The sequence below is a fragment of the Agelaius tricolor genome, unplaced genomic scaffold, assembly GCF_023055355.1.
Source record: "Agelaius tricolor isolate 1412-34295 unplaced genomic scaffold, bAgeTri1.0.p SCAF_1, whole genome shotgun sequence".
Taxonomy (NCBI): domain Eukaryota; kingdom Metazoa; phylum Chordata; class Aves; order Passeriformes; family Icteridae; genus Agelaius; species Agelaius tricolor.
Window position 1 is genome coordinate 23891275 of NW_027269261.1, and position 21807 is coordinate 23913081.

At 39.0% G+C, this 21807-nt stretch overlaps 1 protein-coding gene across 13 annotated transcripts in view; it reads left to right on the plus strand.

The window, feature by feature from the left end:
- Positions 1-21807, plus strand: part of BICRAL (BICRA like chromatin remodeling complex associated protein) — a 69245-nt gene that overhangs the window by 13358 nt on the left and 34080 nt on the right. For 11 of the 13 annotated variants that reach the window (XM_071426943.1, XM_071426954.1, XM_071426907.1 and 8 more), the window contains 4 exons: positions 11573-11621; positions 14463-14511; positions 14593-14661; positions 18686-20389. In XM_071426943.1, the coding sequence (XP_071283044.1) occupies positions 11578-11621; positions 14463-14511; positions 14593-14661; positions 18686-20389 (1866 nt within the window). In that variant the 5' untranslated portion in view covers positions 11573-11577. Of the gene's footprint in view, positions 1-3945; positions 4042-11572; positions 11622-14462; positions 14512-14592; positions 14662-18685; positions 20390-21807 lie in introns of those variants that run through there. The other 2 variants (XM_071426924.1, XM_071426933.1) reach the window with 1 other exon arrangement.

Genomic DNA, 21807 nt, shown 5'->3' on the forward strand with positions numbered 1-21807 from the left:
TAGACGTGTTTTTGTCTCTCCAAGCTTTAAAGTTTGTGGCTGTTGTTGCAAGTAGCACTTTGCATTGGGTGTCACTTGTTTACACTTGTGGAGGAATGCAGAGCTCACTCGCCATGTTGATACAGTAGCCTGGTTGTGCTTCCATTGATACACCTTGGCTTACTCACTGGTGTGATACCTGGGTGTTCAGGTCTGTGCTTTTTTGGGCATACTTGGAGTGCTTGTTTTGTGTGCAATACCTGTATCCTGAGCTTGAAAATGCTCTCACTAAATGTGTGGGCCCAGCTACAGAGATGGTTGTACTGTTGCTAAGTATTTACATCACTTTATGGATGTGCAGCTCCTTCGCATGTCCTTTTCCAGTACAGTTTATGTATTTATTTTAGTTCTACTGAGAGGAAAGCCCCAAAGTTGTGCTAGTATAAGCTGCATTTCCAGTTTCCTCCAAGGTCCCTTTCTCTATTAATGGAGTTTTCCAGCAGAGGAAAGCCCATGGCTAGAGCTGAAGAGCTCTGGGATGCCTGGGTGAGCTGCCTGCTGCCTTTCCAGAGTTTTGCTGGTATACTTCACATGGTTTCCAGAGAAGTTGTATCTGCACAACTGCAGTTGGGTTTCACACTGAGGCTCTAATGGTCAATGATTGTGCCTCTTCATGCTGCATTAGGCTTGTGGTAAATCTAATGGCTGCTGCTTTTTAGGGTAGTTGTAGCAGCCAGCATGAAAGTGTGTCATTGCTGTCTAAGTAGTGGCTACAGAGCAGGCATGAGAGCCTCTTTGATAATGTAGTCACTGTTCAGGGAGTTGGCAGAATTCCTTACAGTGGTTCTGCTGGAATAAGCTGCATCTGTACTTGAAAGGTTTTTTTATTGCCATATAGACATGGGGATTGTCTACAAAAACAAGTGTGTTTTCCTTTCTTATGGTAGAGGAAAAGCAGTGACAATAATAAACTGTTCTAACATTCATTGTGACCTGCCACTGTGTAATTTGAAAGAGGGAGCAGTTTTGGGAGTGCCCTTGTTACACCACCATAAATGTGTAAGCACTAATCTGAACTGAGGTTTTTTTCAGATCATCACATAGTTAAATGAATATGTGTGTCTTTTTTTTTCAAGTGTTAATTTGTTCCTGCTTTCATAGTTGAAAAAAACCCCAGCTACTCTGTCTGTAATATTTTGCTTTATTTGAGAATTCTTGAGGTTTTAGACAAAATAATGATTACCATCATTAACTAGCACAGAGAGACTATCAAGTTTTTCTTTAAATTATTCCTTTCTTTTCTTGCACTAGTTTAAAAATGTTCTAGGGCTAAGGGAATCCTTACCAAAAGAAATAGAAAGCAGGTATAGTCACTGTAAAAACCTAACACAGTAACCTTTTTCTCATTGAAGGTATTGAGAAATACCTTCTCAATGGTGAAATGGAGAGGGAAGCTCTGGAGAGGAGGATTTAACTTCATTGCAAGAGACTGATTATTTTTGTAAAGTCTGATCTTAATGCCTTGTCTCAGGTGGATCTTGCAGTAGTTTTACTGTGAACTTGATCCAAGCATGGAATTAAAAGATCTGGTGTGGGAGCTTGAATTTATTGAGATAAGGCAACTACAGAAGTTATCTTGGCCCCCACTGAAATAGGTGGTGAAATTTCCATTGGCAGTCAGCAAGGCGTTGGCTTCAAGAAGGACAGCATGGAGGATTTTCAGCTTGGATTTGGGGTATTGATATGGACTGCACTGCTGAAGTAGTTACACATCTGTCAATTAATCCTATTCAGTTTTCAGTAGACCTCCCAAACATAATAACTGAAAGGAGTAGAAATGGCTGTTCAGCTAATTATGGCAGTTGGTAGCAGATACTAACTAGCTCATCTGAACATGCTTGTGGCAAAGTTTGGTTTTTAAATTAGTATGGAATAGAGTGGCAATGAAAAGGTATTAATTGGGCATTGGTTTATAAATCAGCTGAGAAACGTTCAGTTCATAAAGAAGTTATGGGCATGCAGAATATTTTTTCAAAATCTCTAAAAACTTTATGCTCACAATGAGAAGTATGGGGCTTGAGTATTCTTGAGTAGAAACAAGGTAAAAACCACCTGAGGGACTGACTCAACATTTCTTGGAGTATTATTTTGCACAAAGAACATATGCTAATAGTCTGTACTATAGCCTACAGTAGTTTGTAGAAATGCTTAAGAGCACCTCATATCTTCTGGACAGGTGAATGTTTCCTTCCTATGGAATTGCTGAGATCCTGCCTCCGGTGTGTCTTGTGGGATGAAACCGGGACCTTTCAAAATGTTTTATGAATATTGAAATTCCTGAGGAATTGGGTATGTGGTGGAGCAGCTTGGAGGACAGAGCCCAAAACAGGCCATAGCATAGTGATGAGCATAGTCACTGCTGGAGGAAAGGTCTGAGCCCAGCCTTTAGCCGGGGAGATCCCATGGGATAAGGAAGTGTCCTGACCTTCAGACTGAGGTTACTCTGGATTTTCTCTATGTGGTTTAAAAAATCTGTTTCCTGATACAAGTCTTGTTAAGATTTTGATATTGCCAAGAACAGCTGTGGATGCAGTAGAAAAAAAATTGTATTGAATAAATCAGAAATTCTGTGCTGAACATGTGTATCTCAGGGAAGCTGACTGTAGACAGCCACACAGGGTGTTCACTTGTGTACCTGGTGTGTTGACTGTAGCTGGATTAGCCATTACTATCATACATACTGTTAATTGAACTGCACATTTCCTTTTTCCCCCCTAACATACTAAAATATCGCTGTAGTTTTTGGAAGTTTGGTAAGTTACTGCATTTGGCAAATCAAATCAGTATTTTTTTAAGGGCCTACTAAAGGGAAATGTAGGTGTTGGATAAACAGCCTATTGTAGGTTGTCTGTGGTTTTTATTTACCCTTCTGTGTGTGGAGCTGGATGTGTGAGCATCCTGTGCTCTTGGGTGTTCATCTGCCAGATCTTAAAAACCATGAAGAGGCATAATGTTGCACCTAGCAATTCCTGAGAGGAAGCACTTTTGTGGTTTTTTTCCTGTTGCTGTTTTTCTGATTCCTGAATGATTTCTATTTTTTAGAGTAGTTTTTCTTAGAGAGGTTTTTAATCATTCTTTTGAATATTTAAAATTACCAATTTCTTCTCATACTTTGTGGCATACAGATGTCTGAAATATTGATGATTTAATTCAGTTTTACAGCTAATTTCAAGCACTGCAAATTTATCTTAGAAGTACCATTCAGATTTAGATTCTTGGAATGAAAACTTATTTTTGAATATTAAGAAGGTAATGCTTGCATAATGCACTGTGTTACTAGATTAGAAGTCCAAATTTCTTAGTTTTTTAGCTGTATTTTAGAGCACAGTTCCTGGTAGATTTTGCAACAGTGTAGTAACTTTTGATTACTCTGGAGAAGAAAATATTCATAAGGAGTAATTCCGTATTGTAGGATATAAGTATAGCATAGTTAGTTTATGAGTGAATAGTAAGTCTTTGTGTTTCACAAAGTGCATTTTAAAATGATTATTTTTCCTTACTCCTGTTGTCTTGAAATGACCATTTTTGGATAATTACAACTTCCGAGTGAGGTTTTAATTTGCAATTAATTTTTCAATATTTACCTCTTTTCCATTGAGTACTTGTCATTGTTCTGCAGCATATAATTTTTTTACAGTAATGGGAGGGGGGAGTGGAAATGCCTCTTAATATAAATTTTTGTATTCCATCCATGTAAAAATCAGTTTCTTGAAAACACAGGGCTTGACGTGGTAAGCAGCTCTTAAGTTGATAATAAGATAGAGTCTTGGTTACTTACAAGAGTCTGAAATGCACTTTGCAAGATACTAGATTGCTCAAAAGTAGTATTGACTTTAAATTTTAGAATAAACTGTATGATAATAAGGGTTTGAGTTTACACTCTTTTCTTACACTTCTGTGTTGCAGAGAATGCAAATGAGGTCTGGTTGTTCCTGTCTAGGAGTTTCCTTCACTGAATCCGAGGCTGCCTGTTGGATAGGAACCTGAGAGAGAACTGACAGGGTAAGGCAGGCAGTGGTTACAGCACCTTAGCAATCAGAAGTGCACACTAGGACAATATGTTACCCAGGGGATGATGAAACAGCTTGGGGTTTCCCCCCCTAGTTCAAAGCACACAGAGCAAAATATTAGCACTGTGGAAATTAATGAGAGTTTTGGTGGAATTTTGTGTGAGGTAAGGACTTCAGTTCTGGGTGTTTGATCTCTGCAGTCAGTGTGGAGTCACTTAATGCTGCTGCAATCCTTTTATGTAATTTAGCAAGGGATGGATTGGGTTAAATAGAGTTATCTTACTCCGTGCTCAGAAAGGTTGTGAGGGATGAAAATGCCACGAATTTGATGTAGCACGCTCAGTTCACAGCAGTACCATTCTCTGCAGTGACTGTTGCAGTAACTGATTTGTTCTGGTTTTGTTTTGTGGTGATTGTTTTTCCAGTGGCAATGCACTTCAGATATTCCATACTTGTGTTGGGATTGTAGATTAAAATTCTGAATGGAAAATGATAGAGCAACAGAACAATTTAGAAGATTTTATAGGACAGGTTCATTAAAAAGCATGAGAGAGATCTTGTCAGAATTCCTGCTGACAGGATGTGTACAAAGGCATACTGAAGTTGTGAGGATCACTGGGTGTACGTCATAACTCCAACAGTAATTGCTTCAGGTGCTGGGGATGTTACTGTGTGCAAGTTTGATTATCTCCCATTATAAAGGTTTAGCTACAGCAGTCATTACCTTGCTCTAAAGCATCGATTTCCAAAGGTCAGTGTTCACTCTCAGGAGTCATGCTGCCAATCAGGAATGGATCTCATGTATTTGCACAAAACTAGATTTTACCAACAGTTTTGCAGATAGATTTATTTATGTGTGACTTACCATATTTTGATGTTGATTATATCACACTTTTTGGAAATTGTTGTTCTAGATTAGCTTGTGCTTTTTACAGAAAGTGAAAATAGGTTTATTGCTTTGTATCTGAAATGATCTGTTAAGGCTGTATGAAATTATAAGTGACTTTGAGAAAGAAGAATAATTCTCTTGTTGCAAGCTGGAATATAACTTAAGTAAATTTAAAATCCAGTGTTTGCAGCTCTTAGAATATGGATAGTATCTGAAGTGTGTGTGAATAGTTGGACTGCTTTTGGTCAAATCTGATTTTAATGGCACTGCAGGTTATAGGCCCTGCATGTGTTACATGATACTGTGGATTGTGTAGCACGTTGGTTAAAATTTAGGGTGGTAAGGACCACCTGGCCCTGCCCCCTTCTGTAAGCAGAACATGCTTCATAGTTAGAACAGGTTGGTCAGGGCCATTTGTGTTTTGAAAATTTCCAAAGAGGATGATTCCAACCCCTTGCTTGAAGATTCTTGTTTGTGAATGTTTTTCCTTGCATCTGGTTGGGATTTTTTGTGTTAGATGTTTTGGCTCTTGCTTTGTGTCTTGCTGTGTGCTGACGAGAGGCGACCTGCTTGGCTCATCTTTGTCCCTCTTTTAGCAGGCTGCAGGTAGCACCTGGGTTTGCCTTCTGCTGTCCAGGCCTAAGAAAAGCAGTTCCTTCCTGTGAGCACATGATTTTACTTGCCCTCTGTTGGACTCCTTCAGGTTGTTTTGTATCCTTAAGAGCAGTGTCTGTGTGTAAAAGCCCAACAGATTTCGGCTGGGAGCTCACGAGTGCTGGTAGAAAGGGAATGATCGCTCCCCTGGCCCGCTGCCTGCGCTGTGGTGATGTGTGTATTCGCATGTGTGCTACAGCCCCCATGTGCTTTAAGCTGACTGAAGCACGGCTGCCTTCCCTGTGTTTAACTATCCACCTACCTCATTCCCTCTCTTGTGCTGGCACTGGTGCTGCTGCAGCCCTGTGGCAAGCCAGAACCAATCAAGAAGCTCATCCTAAGTTGAAACAGATCAATGTATTTTATCAGATCAGTTTTTGTTCCAGATGACTCTTCAAAGCCTTGAGCTGACCCAGGGAAAGTGGATGAGAGGAGGGCAGGACTGCTCTATTCGTCTTCTATTGCTCTTTGCTCTGTAGTAGGTCAGAGTGTTGAAATGAAGGCAGAGGCTTTAAGGCCAAGTAATGAGTCTCCCAGAGGATTGGCTTGCACAGCAGGGATTTCCTTGTCAGTTTTATTACTTTCAACTTCTCTTATGTTCCGTTCGGGAACGTGTGATAAAGGGCACTCTGGCTATTTCCCAGACGGGATAGGCAGGGCTTCTTGCACAAGTACATGTTATCCAAGTTGAAATATATCCTGTATTCACCATTGTGGTAGCAGAAATAAGAAATAAAATGGTAGGGGCTTTGCTAATAAGCTACAGGGAATATCTGTGCTGGGTTGTGACTAATTAGTGAGGATTGCCCTTTGTAAATTAGTTGGATGCGCCAGCAGAGCTGAATTTGGCCTACTTATAAGCCGATTATTTTTGTGGCTTTTTTTTTTTTTTTAAGACACTGTAGACCAGTATTGATAATTAGATATTTGCTAGGCTACATTGTAACAGTGCTCCAGCAGTTTGTGTGACTCTTCCCAAAGTGTATTTTCCCCAGGTGTCTCTAGTGTGGGCTCTTGGCAGAGCCCTGGATGCATTCATGGGTCCCAATGGCCCAGCCAAGCCTCACCTAGAGCTTCCACTGGCTGAGGTCTCCAAAGACTGGTCCAAATCTAGAAGTGAATCAATGTTTAAGGCTGTAGGTCAATGGTCTCCAAATGTTTTTGATTGCACACTCCTCTTGGTAAGATTTTTGAGCATGCATCCCCAATATATTTATATTATTTTGCATACACAAGTATATGTATGTATATTAAAACTTCATATACTAGTGAAGTTTTAATATTTTCTTCTTGCACCCCACTGGATTTTCTTGCACACATCCTGCTTTGAAGACCAGTGGTTTAGGCTTCATAACTCTTTACTTCACTCATTGTGACAGGTTTTATTTTCAAACTCTCATGGCTTAATATGGTTTATACCCATTTCATACATCACTCGTTGCTGTGGCCCACTGTATGTTAACAAACAGTGAGGAGGACACAAAACTAGAAAAGATAGTTGGCAAGAAAAGTGACAAACTTTTCTTTTGTTTGTGCCATACGAAAGATTTTAGGAAAATTCCTCAGGACAGCCTTGCTTTTGTTAACACACTTTTAAATGATCATCTGTGTCAAGGTCACATGTTGCTCAAATTCCTCTTTTCAAACTAGACTTTTGGGTGAATTTGTTTTTGGGTGTGCAAGTACTCTGTCAGATTGCTTGCTGCTGCCTCTGTTGCTCTCCTGAAATTAACAGGGCACTAATCGTTTGGTAATCCTTGTTGAAAATAGGCATTAGTTAAAAAGATTTAAACCTGCAGTGTCCTGGTTTTGGCTGGAACAGAGTTGATTTTCTTCCTAGTGGCCAGAACAGTGCTGTGTTTTGGCTTTAGGATGAGAATAACACACTGATGTTTTAGTTGTTGCAAAGCAGTGCTTGCACCAAGCCAAGGCCTTTTCAACTTCTCATACTACCCCGCCAGTGTGGGGGCTGATTTGTGTTTGTAATAATAAATACTGTGACCAGGAATAGAGGGGCCCTGCCTCCAGCTGGGTGAAGGAAGGGGACTACCAGATTTGACTACCAGGTTTATTGGACTGTGGATTTGGCACATGGAAGCCACAGGACATACAGGACTCATTTCCATAGCAACCACATGGACTCCTAGGTGAAAAAGTTGGATATATATTCTTCCCTATCATGCATCAGCCTCTGGGAAAATCCAACAATACAAAGGATTGTTCAAGGCCACTCTGAGAGCAAGGGGTACTGGGACATACAGACTTTGGGATAGGGGATCTGCTAAAAGGGCTGGCCCTGCCCAATCAAAATTTTCACATACTGTAGAAGTGGATAAAGTTCCTCTAGTGCACAGAGAAAATTGTGTTGTGGAAGGCAATCTGGATTGTTCCTGTCTTGGGCAAAGACAGACCCATCCATGGGATTGGATTTGCTCAAGGACCTGGGTGCACTTAGTGGGTAATGCAGAGGGATGAGGAAGTCTTGTATGTACTCAAGGGTATTTGATTTTGGGTTAGAACAACCAGTGAGGATGTTAATTGCTGTATACTACTGTATTTCATCACTACTCTGGTTGCTTTATGCCATGCCAATGGTATTGCTGTCAGGGTTGCTCAGATTAATGAAGAATGAGTGCTGATGAAACTGAGCAAAGTGCAGCGATGGTAGAACCAGACGAGCACAGCAGTGATGGAGCAGACTTCAGCATGTAATAATCCCAACAGCATTTACCATCTCTTTCACTTTGAAGGAATGGTATGACAGATGGGGCCCAAAGTCCTGGACTAAATGAACTCAGTGGACATCTTAGAGGGGTGGCCCATAGATTATGGGCCTGTATGTCTGCATATATGGCAAAAGACAGGAAAGGTGGATGTGATAATGTGGGATGCATTGGAAAGTGTCGGATCTGGGCATGATGAGGTTGGTATAGAATAAAGGGTGGATATTGTCTTAGTTTTGACTGGGGTAGAGTTACTTTTCTTTCTAGTAGCTGTGTTTTGGATTTAGGATGAGAATAAAGTTGATAACACCCTGATGTTTTAGTTGTTGCTGAGCAGTGTTTGCACCAAGTCAGGGACTTCTCAGCTTCTCACAGCACCCCACCAGTGGGGAGATTGGAGATGTGAAAGAGGCTGGAAGGGGAAATAGTCAGCAGATCAGACCCCAGCTGACCAAAGGGATGTCCCATACCATATGACATCATGTGGAGCAATAAAACTTTGTTATCTGGGGTAAACTCGCAGGAGTTTGCAGTATGTTGGGTAGATTTTTCTTGTATCACGTTTAGCTCGTAAAGCCAAGTGTATGTTCAGAAGTGGGTGTAACGGTGAAGATTATGTATTGCTATTAGGATTTTCTCACACCAGTATTTACATGCATTTTATTTTCCTTCTGATCATTCTATGCAAATTTTGAAGAATTCAGTGAATTTAACAAATTTATCTTGATTTGTGTCAGTTGTTTTAATACCTCCAGAGTATTAATTGAAGAAAGTTCTATGGTATCACTTCAGGTATTAGTGAACCCTTATTATGATAAAATCATGGAGAATATTTGGTTATGTAAAGGAAAGACATTTTATGATGTTTAAGTAATGCTGTCAGTATTTCCACAGACACATGGGTTGGAATATACAAAAGTAGATTTGCAGTGTGAAAACAAGGATAATTTTGACTTTGTATAAATTTTTGCTTTTGGTTAGCTAGGAGACTTTGGAATCTTGTTCTTGAGACATGGGTATGCTTTCAGCAGTTAGAGGAAATAACAGCTTTCTGTAAGTAGTACTATCAGTACAGTTAAAACAGAATGCTAATTGCTTATTAATTTATTCTTAGTAATACACATTTATATTTAAATTTCCTGACATCATACTATGTCATGCCATTTGCTTAGCATTGATTTGCAATATCAGTGCTCAAGCTGGTGGCTCTATGCAAGAGTAAGCAGCTGGATTGCTGAATCATGGGAGAAATTGCTTTTCTTAATGTGCATAATCACTCCTGAATGCTGATTTTTGTTAACATTGAGGTAGTTCTCTGTAGCTGTGCTTTGTTTTTCTGTCTTCCCTGAGAGGTGATACTGAATGATCCTCACACTGACATGTGCTTCATTTCTGCTTCACCATCACTGTAAGCTAAAGCACAGAGACAAAATCCAGATAAGGCTCTGCAGTATAGAGGACACAGTACCCTCTGCTAGTCTACAATATAAGCTATTTTCAGAACCAGTAGAGTATAGAAAAATTTCAGGAAAGAGGTTACAGAATCACAAGACAGCCAAGGTGGGAATGAATATCTGGAGATCACGTTATCCGCTGTCCTGCTCAGAGCAGACTCAACCAGAGCAGGCTGCTCAGGGTCAGAGCAGTCAGGTCAAGGCTGTGGTCCAGCTGTGTCCTGGGTATCTCCAAGGATGGAGACCTTGCTGAAAAACTTGTGCCAGTATTTGGCTACCCTCAGAGTTTTAAAAGAGGAAAGCTTTTTCTTTTGTCTGTATAAACTTTTTGGTTTATTGTGTTTTGATTTGTGCCCTTTGCCTCTTGTTCATTCCCTGGGTATCACTGAGAAACATTTGGCTCAGTATTTTTAACACTCTCTCACCAGGTATTTATATACAAGATAAAGATTTCCCCAAGGTTTTCCGTTCCTCAGGCAGAACAGTACTGGTGCTCTCAGTCTCTTGTATAGCAGGTGCTTCAGTCCCTTCAGTGTTTTAATCATTATGGAGATCAGGATGAGGAATGATTCATGTGGATCTCTGGTCAGGGACAGTAAGTTTCTATTTGTCAAGAAATAAGAGAGAGAGCAGAATGAATTAAAGCCAAAACTGTGTTATAACATTTGAGTGATCAGTATGACAGCACAATTTTTAAGGGGAATCGAGAAAAAAACCAAGCATGGAATGCAATCTGAGTAGAAAATATGGTAAAGATGAGATTGGATAACTTAAAGGAAGCCAGGGTACCAAGAAATTTTGGAAACAGTAACATCAGTTGATAATTGAACTGGTGGATTAGATGGGATCCTCACAGTTACGGGCAAGGGGGATGATAGTCTGGGATGAATAGGAGAGCCCAGAATATGCAAACAGAAGCTTTGAAGGAGGAGCAGTTGGAGGGGAGAGTGAGTGTGAGACTTTTTGGTGCAGCAGTCCCTGATGGAGTAGGCAGTGTGTGAGGAGTTGGTGGTTGTGACACTGTGAGGCTTACAGTGCTCTGCATTTGATTGTTGCCCTCAGGTTGGGCAGTGCACATAAATTCCCTCCCTACCCATTGTTAAAAGGACTGTCAGAACTCTGTACTGTTAAACTCAAGTTTAAATACACTCCTGAATATTGCTGAGGGGGAACTAGAAGTGGCCACACTGACACTTAGCTATTGCCAAGGAAGGTCTGTTAGAAAACAGTGTTTCTCTTAATGCTTTGTCATGTTTTGGCTATAGTTTTGATTCTAGACTGTAGCAGCGTCCTTGTGACATGGACCTAAGTTTGTTTACCTTTTTGGCTGCTCAAATTAGTGACTACAGCCACTAATTTGTAACAGTCTTTGTAGACTCTGTAGTATTTAGTTATTCCCTCTCTGGGATTAGCTGGGAATAAATTCCTATAGAAGCATTTTAATTGGACTCTTAGATTGCATTCAGTGTTGATATTTTTACTACTTTAAGTCTTAGGAGTTCTTTTTAATCAGTTTGGTTAATCATTTTTATTTCTCCGATTTAAAATTCTAAAAATTCCCTGGATGGTAAAACATTGCATGGGATTTTGTAAATCTTTGCATGTGACTGAATTTGATTTTGAGATAAATCAGCAGAAATCTGTAGAAGGTGCAGGTCTACTTAAAAACTTTGTCAATAGTAGATAACTGTCAGCTTCTTAAATTGTTTAATAAAAATACTGAGATATTCCAAATTGGTTTTGTTGTTGAAAACAAACTTTTGTGTGATACATATCAAATATCTGCCTTCTCCTTTATTCTAGTTGTCATGGATGATGACGATGATGAATCCTGTCTCCTTGATCTTATTGGGTAAGTTTTCCACAAGAATTGTTGCAGAAAAGTTGGGAATCATAATTTTGCAAAATCATCTTTTAGAAGGTGATTCTATCTTGGTATTGTCTAAAGATGAGGTGACTTGCAATGAAATGAGCAGACATGCTTCATGTCTTCCACGTGGAGATGTGTGGAGTGCAAAGCCTTTAATCCCAATGGATGCTAGCTGACAGTCCACTTGCTGACATTCTCCTCAGGAGAGGCTAAGGAATGGGTGTTCATGGAGAATGGATTCTCTTCTCAGGTAGTGGTAATACCAGATCAGTGTTGATGCATGTTACTAGGGATGCTACTACAAACTTCATAGCAAATAATATTTTTTTAAACAAATCCCCAAAGATGTCAAATTTTTTGAGTAATGAAACTAGATATTTTTTTAATACTAGGCTTGTATTTTAAGGGAAGAGTTTTTTTCCTTAATTCAAAATTATTATTTTGAATTATTTTTTCTTAATTCAAAATACTTAAATATTTTATTTCTACTAGTAATATACATTTGCATCTAAATGCTAGAATAAAAGAATAGCTCTCTGTACTGTTTCCTATTCACAACAAAGAATTTACCAGCATTTTGGTCGAAGATACTTGATTTTAATAAAATCAGGGACTTTGAATGGACATGTGTGTTGTTGGTGGTTTTTTTTGTGGCCCCCTCCCCTTACTTCCATAACAGATTTATATGGAGTTAGATAATTCTATGTGGCAATTTCCAAAAGTAATTAGGATAGCTGAAGCTTGAACAAGTTTTGTGTGGAATGTATATGTGACAAGTTGCTTTCCTTTGGCTATCATTTGTGTCAGTATTCAGGAACAGATAATATGCTATAAATACATATAAAACACAGGAAGAGGATTGAGCTTTTCATGTCCAATACTTTGTTCAAACTCTGCTAGAAATTAGATTGATATCAGTCTCATAGCTGCTGCTAAAAGATCATTCCCAGTTCATACGAGAATTTTTTACTAAGTGTAGGAAATAATTAGGCTTTTTACCTTTCTCACACACCTGAAAACTTCCAGTGAAAGCAGTGAGAGCTGTAACTTCAGAAAGACCAAAACAGCCCCAGGGTGGCTGCCGTAGTTTGAGGGTTGCTCTGGATGCTGTAGCAGAAGCTTTGCCAGTGAAGGCTCAGTTACATTCTGTGGAGTAACTGTTGTGCGAGGTTTCTGATTGTGGCCATGTGGAAACACTTCCTGCTTGGAACATGAACATAAAGATGATCATGGGACAATTAAGTGCTCTGTCATGAGCATGAATCATTAGGATCCTGCTACAAGATCACAGGTGGTCCAGAAAATGAAGTGCTCTCTATACAGACAAGTGTTTGTGTGAAAAATTACAGTGTTCTTGCTGCTGCTGGCAGCAATTATTGTCTTAAGCATCTAGAAGAACGGAAAACTTTTTTTTAATCTGATCTGTAATTTGGTAAGTGCCATTTAAAATTCCTTCCTTACTAAAGACAATATTTGAGGTTATGAAGTGTTCTTAATTTTTAATTGCATTTTGCACGATTGGAAGACAGTGAGGGTGATTAGTATTAAATGGCCTGGTTATTTTACTGATAAAATTCTTGAGCATAATAGGACCCTATATGAGATCATGAGTTCTGTGCTCCTTAATTTTTGAAATTCTGTGAAATCTACTATGAAAATGACATTTGTTTTAAAAATATATGTAACCAATTCACTATTGTAAGCGTAATAGTACAATAACGTCCCTGCCAAGTAGTGTCAGGTCTTTTGTAAACCCATGAACACAGGGATTTTTTTTTAAAGGAAAAAAAAGGAGTAGAGTTGTGTTTGTCCTTTTAGAAGAGGGTTGTGAGCTTGAAAGATCTTTGACTTTATGCATCTTTATTTTCTAGGACCATCAAGCAAGAAGGAGACATTTTTAGTTACTGCTACATGATAATCTCCTGCTTCTAAAAAATGTTTTATTATTACTTGTTAATCAATAAACATGTTTTAAAAATCAAAGAATCCCATGTCAATTTACTCCTCATGCTAAGGGAAATGCTGTAAAATTGTTGCATTATAATAATCCTATGTAACACAGCCTTTTATTCTTTTTACTTGGTCTATACATACAGCTAAATTAATGTAATTTGTATTTGTTTGAATTTTTGACACTCATTCTATCCGACTACATTTTTATTATGATTTTTATTTAGTGCTAGTGCTAAGTTAATTAAATACACTGAAATTCATAATATTTAGTCAATTATTTCTATGGTTGGTTTCACTTGGAAAAGGTGCCACTTCTTCTTCATGCGGGAACTGTTACTCTGGCAATCATAAATTTTTATTAACTTGTTTCAAAAGTGACAGAGAACCCATCAAAGAATCAGGTTTGTAAATACCCTATTAGGTGCTAGCTAAACAAGGCATTGCAGTTTAGCTGTAGAAGAGGTGGTACCTGTTTTAGTTCTCATGTTGTTTGGTGGTAGTATATTCCTTAGGTTTTGTACTGTATGCTGTCATAAAATACCATATTTTTCAAGAGAATATGAGTATCACCCTCATAAAGGGAAATAGAGTAGAGTACAGCTAACATTTTGTGATCCACATAGTTTATTTGCTTGAAATGCCTTGTTGCAATGGCAGCAGATATGATCAGCATCTGGAAGTTGTGCTGATGCAGAAACACAGAGCCCCAGATGACACAAACTTTCAGCTTTGCATTGTATTCAATGAAAGATGTGTTTTTATTAGAAACCTGATTTACATGAGTACAGTATGTGGCTTAATTAAATTAGCCTTATTAGTAAAAAGGACTTCCAAAAAGTGTTAATGTCTTTATTCTTTTTCCCCCTTCAGGGACCCACAAGCGCTGAATTATTTTCTACATGGACCTAGTAGTAAATCTGTAAGTACATTGCTGTGTATTAGACATAGATAAACTTAATTGACTGTATTAGTTCTAAACATTATTTTTGTCTTTTACCAGAGCAATGAAGACTTGACTAATGCAGAATATTCTGTAGCCAACTCAAATTCAATTTTCGCCAACTCCAATGTAAGTGGTCCGGAGATAAATTACATTAGTATTGAGATTGCATGCTTCTGTATGGCTTTACTTGGCTTCATAAAACTGAATGAAGTAGATGTGGGTTTCAGCTTTTTCATGTGAAAGCTCTGAATACTAACATAGAACCTATCTTGTGCCGTTAGTATTTTAAGCATTTCAGTGGGGAATTAATTGAAAAATACTGCACTGTTGGGATGTGTTTTGTAAATATGTAAAGCAGCTTGCTGAGCAGTGAAAATGGTCTCTAGTGTAATTTTTCAGTAAACTGCATTTGTGGCTTTAGTGACTGTAGGAGTAGTAGTGCTCAAAGATAGACCTTGAAAGTTAGTCATTCATATGCTCTCTGTGCATGTTAGAATCCCTTTTGTTTCTTAGTTTATGCAGATTCTGAGCTGACAGTTTTTTTTTTAAATTAATGAGTGAGTTGGTTTTTGGTTTTTTTTTGCTTTTTGTAATTTTTTTTTAGACTCAGGAGGTAATTTTGGATGCGTCCTTCCTGTAACTTCCGTGTTAGGGAAGTTGCTTTAAATTCATTAGGTGTTGCAAGAAGTCTTCAGTGTTCCTTCTTGCCAGGAGTGTTGTGCAGCCCTGGACCACGTTTCACACAATGAGGTTGTGGAATCCTAATACTTGGTGATAAATTCAAGGCTCTAGTGTGGGTGTGAGTCATGCTTTGATCGAACATTGGACTGGAGGACTTAAGAGATTCCCTTCAGATCCACATTTCTTTGGTTTCATTTGTGTGTTTTTTAAAACAACCAAATTGTTAATCCCACAATTAAGTTATTTGAATACATAGAATAGGATTTTCTTGGTAATTCCTCTTTCTGTTGTACTGTTACCTTATCTGTTTGCCTCATATTCATAATAGATACATGGATACACTTGTAGACTTAAATAATTGGCATGCAGAAATTCTGAAAACTATTAATCTGTGTGTGGAGAACTAGTCACTTTCCTGTAGGCACAGTAGTGTAAGACAAGCTGGTTGAGATAATGGTGAGGGAGTAGGGTACCAAGAGTAAGAGGGCATGCCCAATTTTCAGCTGATGGGGAACCGTGGCTTTGACTTGGTACCAGGCTGTGGCCGTTTGCAGACTGTCTGTATGCAGCACTGGCAGAGGTGGGGTTTGAGGAGTTATCCTAAGACAAAAACAGGTTTGGGGGAAAAAGGGTGACATGACATGCATTTGTCATAGCCTAGACTTTCTAGGTGTTCTTTGTAGGCATCCTTCTGATGCATGACCAGGTAGGCACAGGAGTCAGGTGTTTCAGGTGTATTTTCAGAAAGTGAATTTCCTTGAGTAATTTTGAGGGGCAGTGGGAGATTCTGGACAAGGTGGGAGTAGCAGCTGGAAGAAATAAAATACTTGGTGAAAGCTAAGAGCTTTCTGGTGTGTGAAATTTGGGGTAAGTAATCTAGAAGGCAGGTGATCAGAGGAGCAGGGATTCCTAGTACATGTTCCTTGGATGACATACTACAGTTTAATGCTCAACATGTCTGTCCTTGTCCTTTTATGTCTCACAAGGACCACCAATTCCATCTTCTCTTCCCTCCTCCCTCCTGTGAGAGCCCTGTGCTGACATAGGTGAAGAATGACTTGATTTCAAATACAGATACTTACAGTTCATTGGGAAGGAACAAGTGTTACCATAAACAGATAGTTTCATAGTCCCTGCTTATAAAATGGGATACCTGAAAAGTTAAACGCTTCTGAGGCTTTTGCCATTAAAGTTTTTGCAGATACTGAAAGTTCTGTCTTTGTATATATTCAGAATTGCTACCATAAATTAGGATTGAGATAGATCTTGCTGCCTATCTCAGCCTTTCAGTGGCAGAGTTTACAAATTCAGTGTCAAGGGTTCAAGTGCCTCAGCTGGTAAGCATGCTCAGCCAACACCTAACACAAGCAAGATGAAGTTCCTGCTGACTGAAGGAAAAGAAAGCACTCTTCCCACTCCTTTACACTGGCCCCCATGCCCCATCCCAGCCTTCCCTGAGTTGAGTCTGTACCACCTCTGCTGATTCCAGGTTGGTTTCCTCTGGCTGTTGTCATGAGAGGCTTCCCCAGGCTTCCCCAGCCATTGCTCTGTTACCTGGCTTGTACTGGGTGGCTGCTTCCATTCTCCTGTTACAGTAAAATAGGACAGCATAAGAGAGCAGAATATTCATGGAGCCAGTGAGAATAAGACTCTTCTTCTTGGGAAGCAGATTCATGAAGCTGCAGAGGCTTTGGTTTCTTCTTGAAATTAGCATGGCATTCTGCATGGCTCTTCTCAATCTGGACAGTAATGATTCAGATGTTAACTTGGAAGGTTACAGTGTTTGCATATAAAATTATTTTCTAATGTTAAATAGTCCTGGGAGCAGGGAATGAAACTTGGGATTCTCTGTTCCAGTGGGAGAGTTTTAAGCTATTAATCATATTATTAGTGTTATTATTGGTAGTTTTAATAGTTGTATTGTTTGTACTAACTGGAATAGCATTACTGGGACTGTTTAGGTTACACAGTTGTAAAAGTTGGGTCATTTACTTGGGGACAACTTAGAGATGCAATAGGGAATCCCTCTGAACCTGACATTAAGAGTCCTAATTATGGCCTAATTAGTGATTACTTTTTACTCTGCCCAGTGGTAGCTAGGTACAGTGGAGAACCTGATTTGTAGCTTTAGGTGTTCCTGAGGTTCAGACACTGAGACATTTAAACAGTGGTTTAATTCCTCTATTAGCATAAATGTTAAAAGTTTGCTGTAGTTTAATAGTTATAACTTGAAAATATTTTATCTAATCTTAAGAAAAATCTTTTAATATTTTAAAACATGACTGAAGTTTCAGAAAATACAGATTGGGTACAGAACTACAGATTAGGGTACAATTCTGAATAAGTATGCTTGGGGAACTGAAGTTAGGGTGGGGACATCATTGCATGTGATAATTACGGCTTGCAGGATCTTCACACTGTTTGCATGAGGTGAAAACAAGCGTCTATGACCTTCAAGGAGTGAAGGCTCAGAGTATGAGTGTGACTGATAATTGCACACCCACAGTTTCCATTTATCTTGACCTAAAAAGAAACTGGTTGTTGCTTCTGAATAGCTGAGATGTGATCATGCAATTTAGAAGGTGTACTTTGCCTAACTTAAAACTATCATGAGTATTATTATGCATTTAAATTTGTCATTCTATCTGCAGAAACATGATGCTTGTGTTTTCTAGAGTTTCTGGACAGAACTTTGTTTTAGGAAAATCTTGACAGTAGGCCAGAGTAAATACGTTTTGATTTTCCTTATCATGGCCTTAATGGATTTGGATTTGACAGATTTTTTTGTTAAAGGTACCACTTAATATTTGTGGTAGTTCCAATACTTATAGTTCTCAGTATTCTTTTTATGAGCATAAACCACAGTCTGTAACACTTTTTTTTTCTTACTCCCTTGTTTCTAAAATTTTTTTAAACATGAAGTTAGCATAATGCCTTAACTATATGAAATGGTCAGTAGTTTACTGTAAGTGATTATGGAAATGCTGGTAGGATTTTGGAGGCGAATCTTATTTGATAGAAGTTGGTGGAAGAAAAGCTTTCTTCTGCCTTTTCTCTGCTTCTACTGTTGCTACTGAAGCCTTGCCCCAAACTGAATCAGAGTGGAGGTGTTTTCCCTCCTCATTTCTTTTATCCTTTTGTCAGTAGAGTGCTCAGCTTGAGGAAGGGAAAATGGCACTTAGCGTTTCATGTCCTCTTGAAACAGTGCAGCTGCAGAGCTAAGTGCTGTGTATTGAGAGATTTGAGAAGGAAAAGGAGAGAAGCCTCTCCAGCAGTCTGAGGGTGTGAGTGTGGTATCTGTGACGTGTTTGTGCTGGCTCACTGTATGGGGTCAATATCATCCTGCACATGCTATGGGAAGAGTTTAATTCTGTGTAGAAAGTTTGCTTGCATGGAAAAATAACTAATGAGGAAACAAAGCAGATACTGGAGTTTCTGAAAGTGATTTACTTCTTGTTTTGCATTTCAGAACACTGATCCTAAGTCGTCTGTAAAAGGTGTAAGTGGTCAGCTTGGAGAGGGGCCTAGTGATGGACTGCAGCTGTCCAGTAGCCTTCAGTTTCTTGAAGATGAACTTGTGTCTTCTCCTTTACCTGATCTTACTGAGGATCAGCCTTTTGATATTCTTCAGAAATCCTTGCAGGAGGCCAATATTACTGAACAGACTTTGGCAGAAGAGGCATATTTGGATGCCAGTGTAGGTTCTAGCCAACAGTTTGCACAAGCTCAGCTTCATCCTTCTTCATCAGCATCCTTTACTCAGGCTTCTAATGTTTCTAATTACTCAGGTCAGACGTTGCAACCTATAGGAGTTACTCAAGTGGTACAGCAACCTGTTGGAGCATCTTTTGCAAGCAATACAGTTGGTGTGCAACATGGCTTTATGCAACACGTCGGAATTAGTGTTCCTGGCCAGCACTTGTCTAATAGCAGCCAGATTAGTGGTTCTGGGCAGATACAGCTGATTGGTTCATTTAGTAATCAACCTTCCATGATGACCATCAATAACCTCGATGGATCTCAGATAATACTGAAAGGCAATGGTCAGCAAACACCTGCGAACATGAGCAGTGGCCTCTTGGTTCATAGACAAACTCCAAATGGGAACTCGCTGTTCAGTAACTCAAATTCAAGTCCCGTAGCACAACCTGTAACTGTTCCATTTAACAGCACAAATTTTCAGACTTCATTGCCTGTCCATAATATCATCATTCAAAGGGGTTTGGCACCAAACTCTAACAAAGTTCCTATTAATATCCAACCAAAGCCTATTCAGATGGGTCAGCAGACTGCTTACAATGTGAATAACTTGGGAATACAGCAACATCATGTACAGCAAGGGATTCCATTTGCTTCTGCAAACTCACCTCAAAGTTCAGTAGTTGGTCCTCATATGTCTGTTAATATTGTTAATCAACAACAAAATACAAGAAAATCAGTTACACCTCAGACAGTTAGCAATGCTGGAGGTAGTATTGTTATCCATTCTCCTATGGGACAGCCTCACGCACCTCAAAACCAGTTTCTCATACCTACAAGTTTGTCTGTTAATTCTAATTCAGTTCATCATGTCCAGGCCATAAATGGACAACTTCTTCAGACTCAGCCTTCCCAGCTGGTTCCTGGCCAAGTGTCTGCTGAGCACGTAATGCTCAACAGGAACTCCACAAACATGCTAAGAGCCAACCAATCGTATTCAGGACAGATGCTGAATAATCAGAACACAGCTGTTCAGCTTGTTTCAGGCCAGACATTCACAGCTCCTGGAAACCAAGTTATAGTAAATCATGGAACTTCACAAATTGTTGGTGGACAGGTGCCACTGCAGCAGGCGTCACCAACGGTGTTGCATTTGTCACCCAGCCAAGCTAATGTTTCCCAAGGCAGATCTAGTTTTACCACCATGTCACCTGGGCAGTCCACAGCCTCAAATATGTCAGCTTCTGGTCGATTTGCTGCTGCAAGTTCTTCTGGTTCAGTGCACCCCAGCCTGGGAGCATCCGTTCAGTCTGTCGCATCGGGAGGGAACTTCACAGGAGATCAGCTGGGCCAGAACAGAGCTCAAGTTGCCGTCAGTGCATCGCATCGTCTTCCAGCATCCTCCTCCAAGTCTGTCAGCACCTTTAGTCACACGTCTGTGGGAGTAACACAACAACAGTTTGCCTTTGGTCAGGTATGGAAGCTGCTTGAGAATGTAGGCCAAAGAAAGGCTTCTAAGCTGTGCTAAAATTGGCTAATACACAGAATGTTAATTTGCTGGTTTGTATTGTTACAAATACTGTGGAACTGCTGACAGTTACTGTAACCCAGAGTTGTCATGTCACATGGTATTTTCTAAATCTGTCACTCAGTGAACAACTCTGACACTTCGATTAATCCCAAAGATTTTGTTGGTGATTTATAGTATTATTTTCAGAAGTGCTTAGCATTAATTTATGTCTGCTCCTGTTTAAAGGAGTGGGCATTGTAAGTTTATACAATTGCAAGCTCTCCTGTAAACCTTACCGTAGGCTAGATGTAAAGGCTCAAGTTCATTCTTAGCACTTAAAAATCTTTTGACCTCACTAAAACTTATGCATTTTCAAGGTTTGACTTAAAGAAATTAGAGATGAAAAGCCTTCTTGGGCTTTCTTTTGTTGTTTATCACATTGGCACTTCCGTTAATGTGTGTCTGGAGCAGTTAGAAGCTTTCAAATTTGATGCAAAGACAAAAAATGCTTCTTAGAATCCTTAAAAATAAATACCTTTTAAAGCAGTTTGTAAAAGCATAACATTAAAAATAATCCTCTAAGAAGTCAAGCTAGTACTTGAAAAAAAATTTGGAATTCACTTTTAAGGTGTGATGTTGTCTATTTTGTCCAGTAGATACACTTGCAGTATATATTCAACTCAAATTTTTCTGTTTTCATAAGCGAACTTAGAAACAGTCAAAAGTTTAAAAGAAAAAAGTTCATAAAGTTACAAAGTGAATTGCCAATTTTAACTCAGTGACTTTTCACACAGTTAACAACAAGCTATTCAATTTCTGTCATTTTAAAATTTTTTTTTGTCATCATTTTTTGTCATTTTGAAACACTCTCAGAATGCATTTGCACTAATTAGATCTTTCTCTTTTCTCTTCTTTTACTTAGATCTTTCTTTTTCCAAAGGCCTGATGGATTTTTTTTTTAACCAAACCCAAAATCTGCAGTGAAATAATAATGTCTTAGAAAATAATGTGCATTTAAAAAATCAGTATGAACATGTTGCAGAAACACATTTGTAATCTTTGCCAAGACTTCTGGTGCAGATTGTAACATTTTGCTTGCAGATGAGTAATTTGAGGCCTGTCCGACTTTCTCTTCATGTGTCTACATCTTCCTATTTGCAGGTCACGTGCTGGGTCAGTCAGTTTCAGCAGTTATAAAAGCAGATTATTTCTTATTGCTCTAAAAGATCTTTTTGTTCTTGTGCTGGAATTTCAGAGCTGTAAATGGGCACTTACTGAGAACAAATGCCACTATTTGCCAGAATCTTTTTAGTTTGTTTGTACTTGCATTTTAAACATTGTACTTTATACTAAACCATGTATCATTCAGTTGCTAAGCAGTG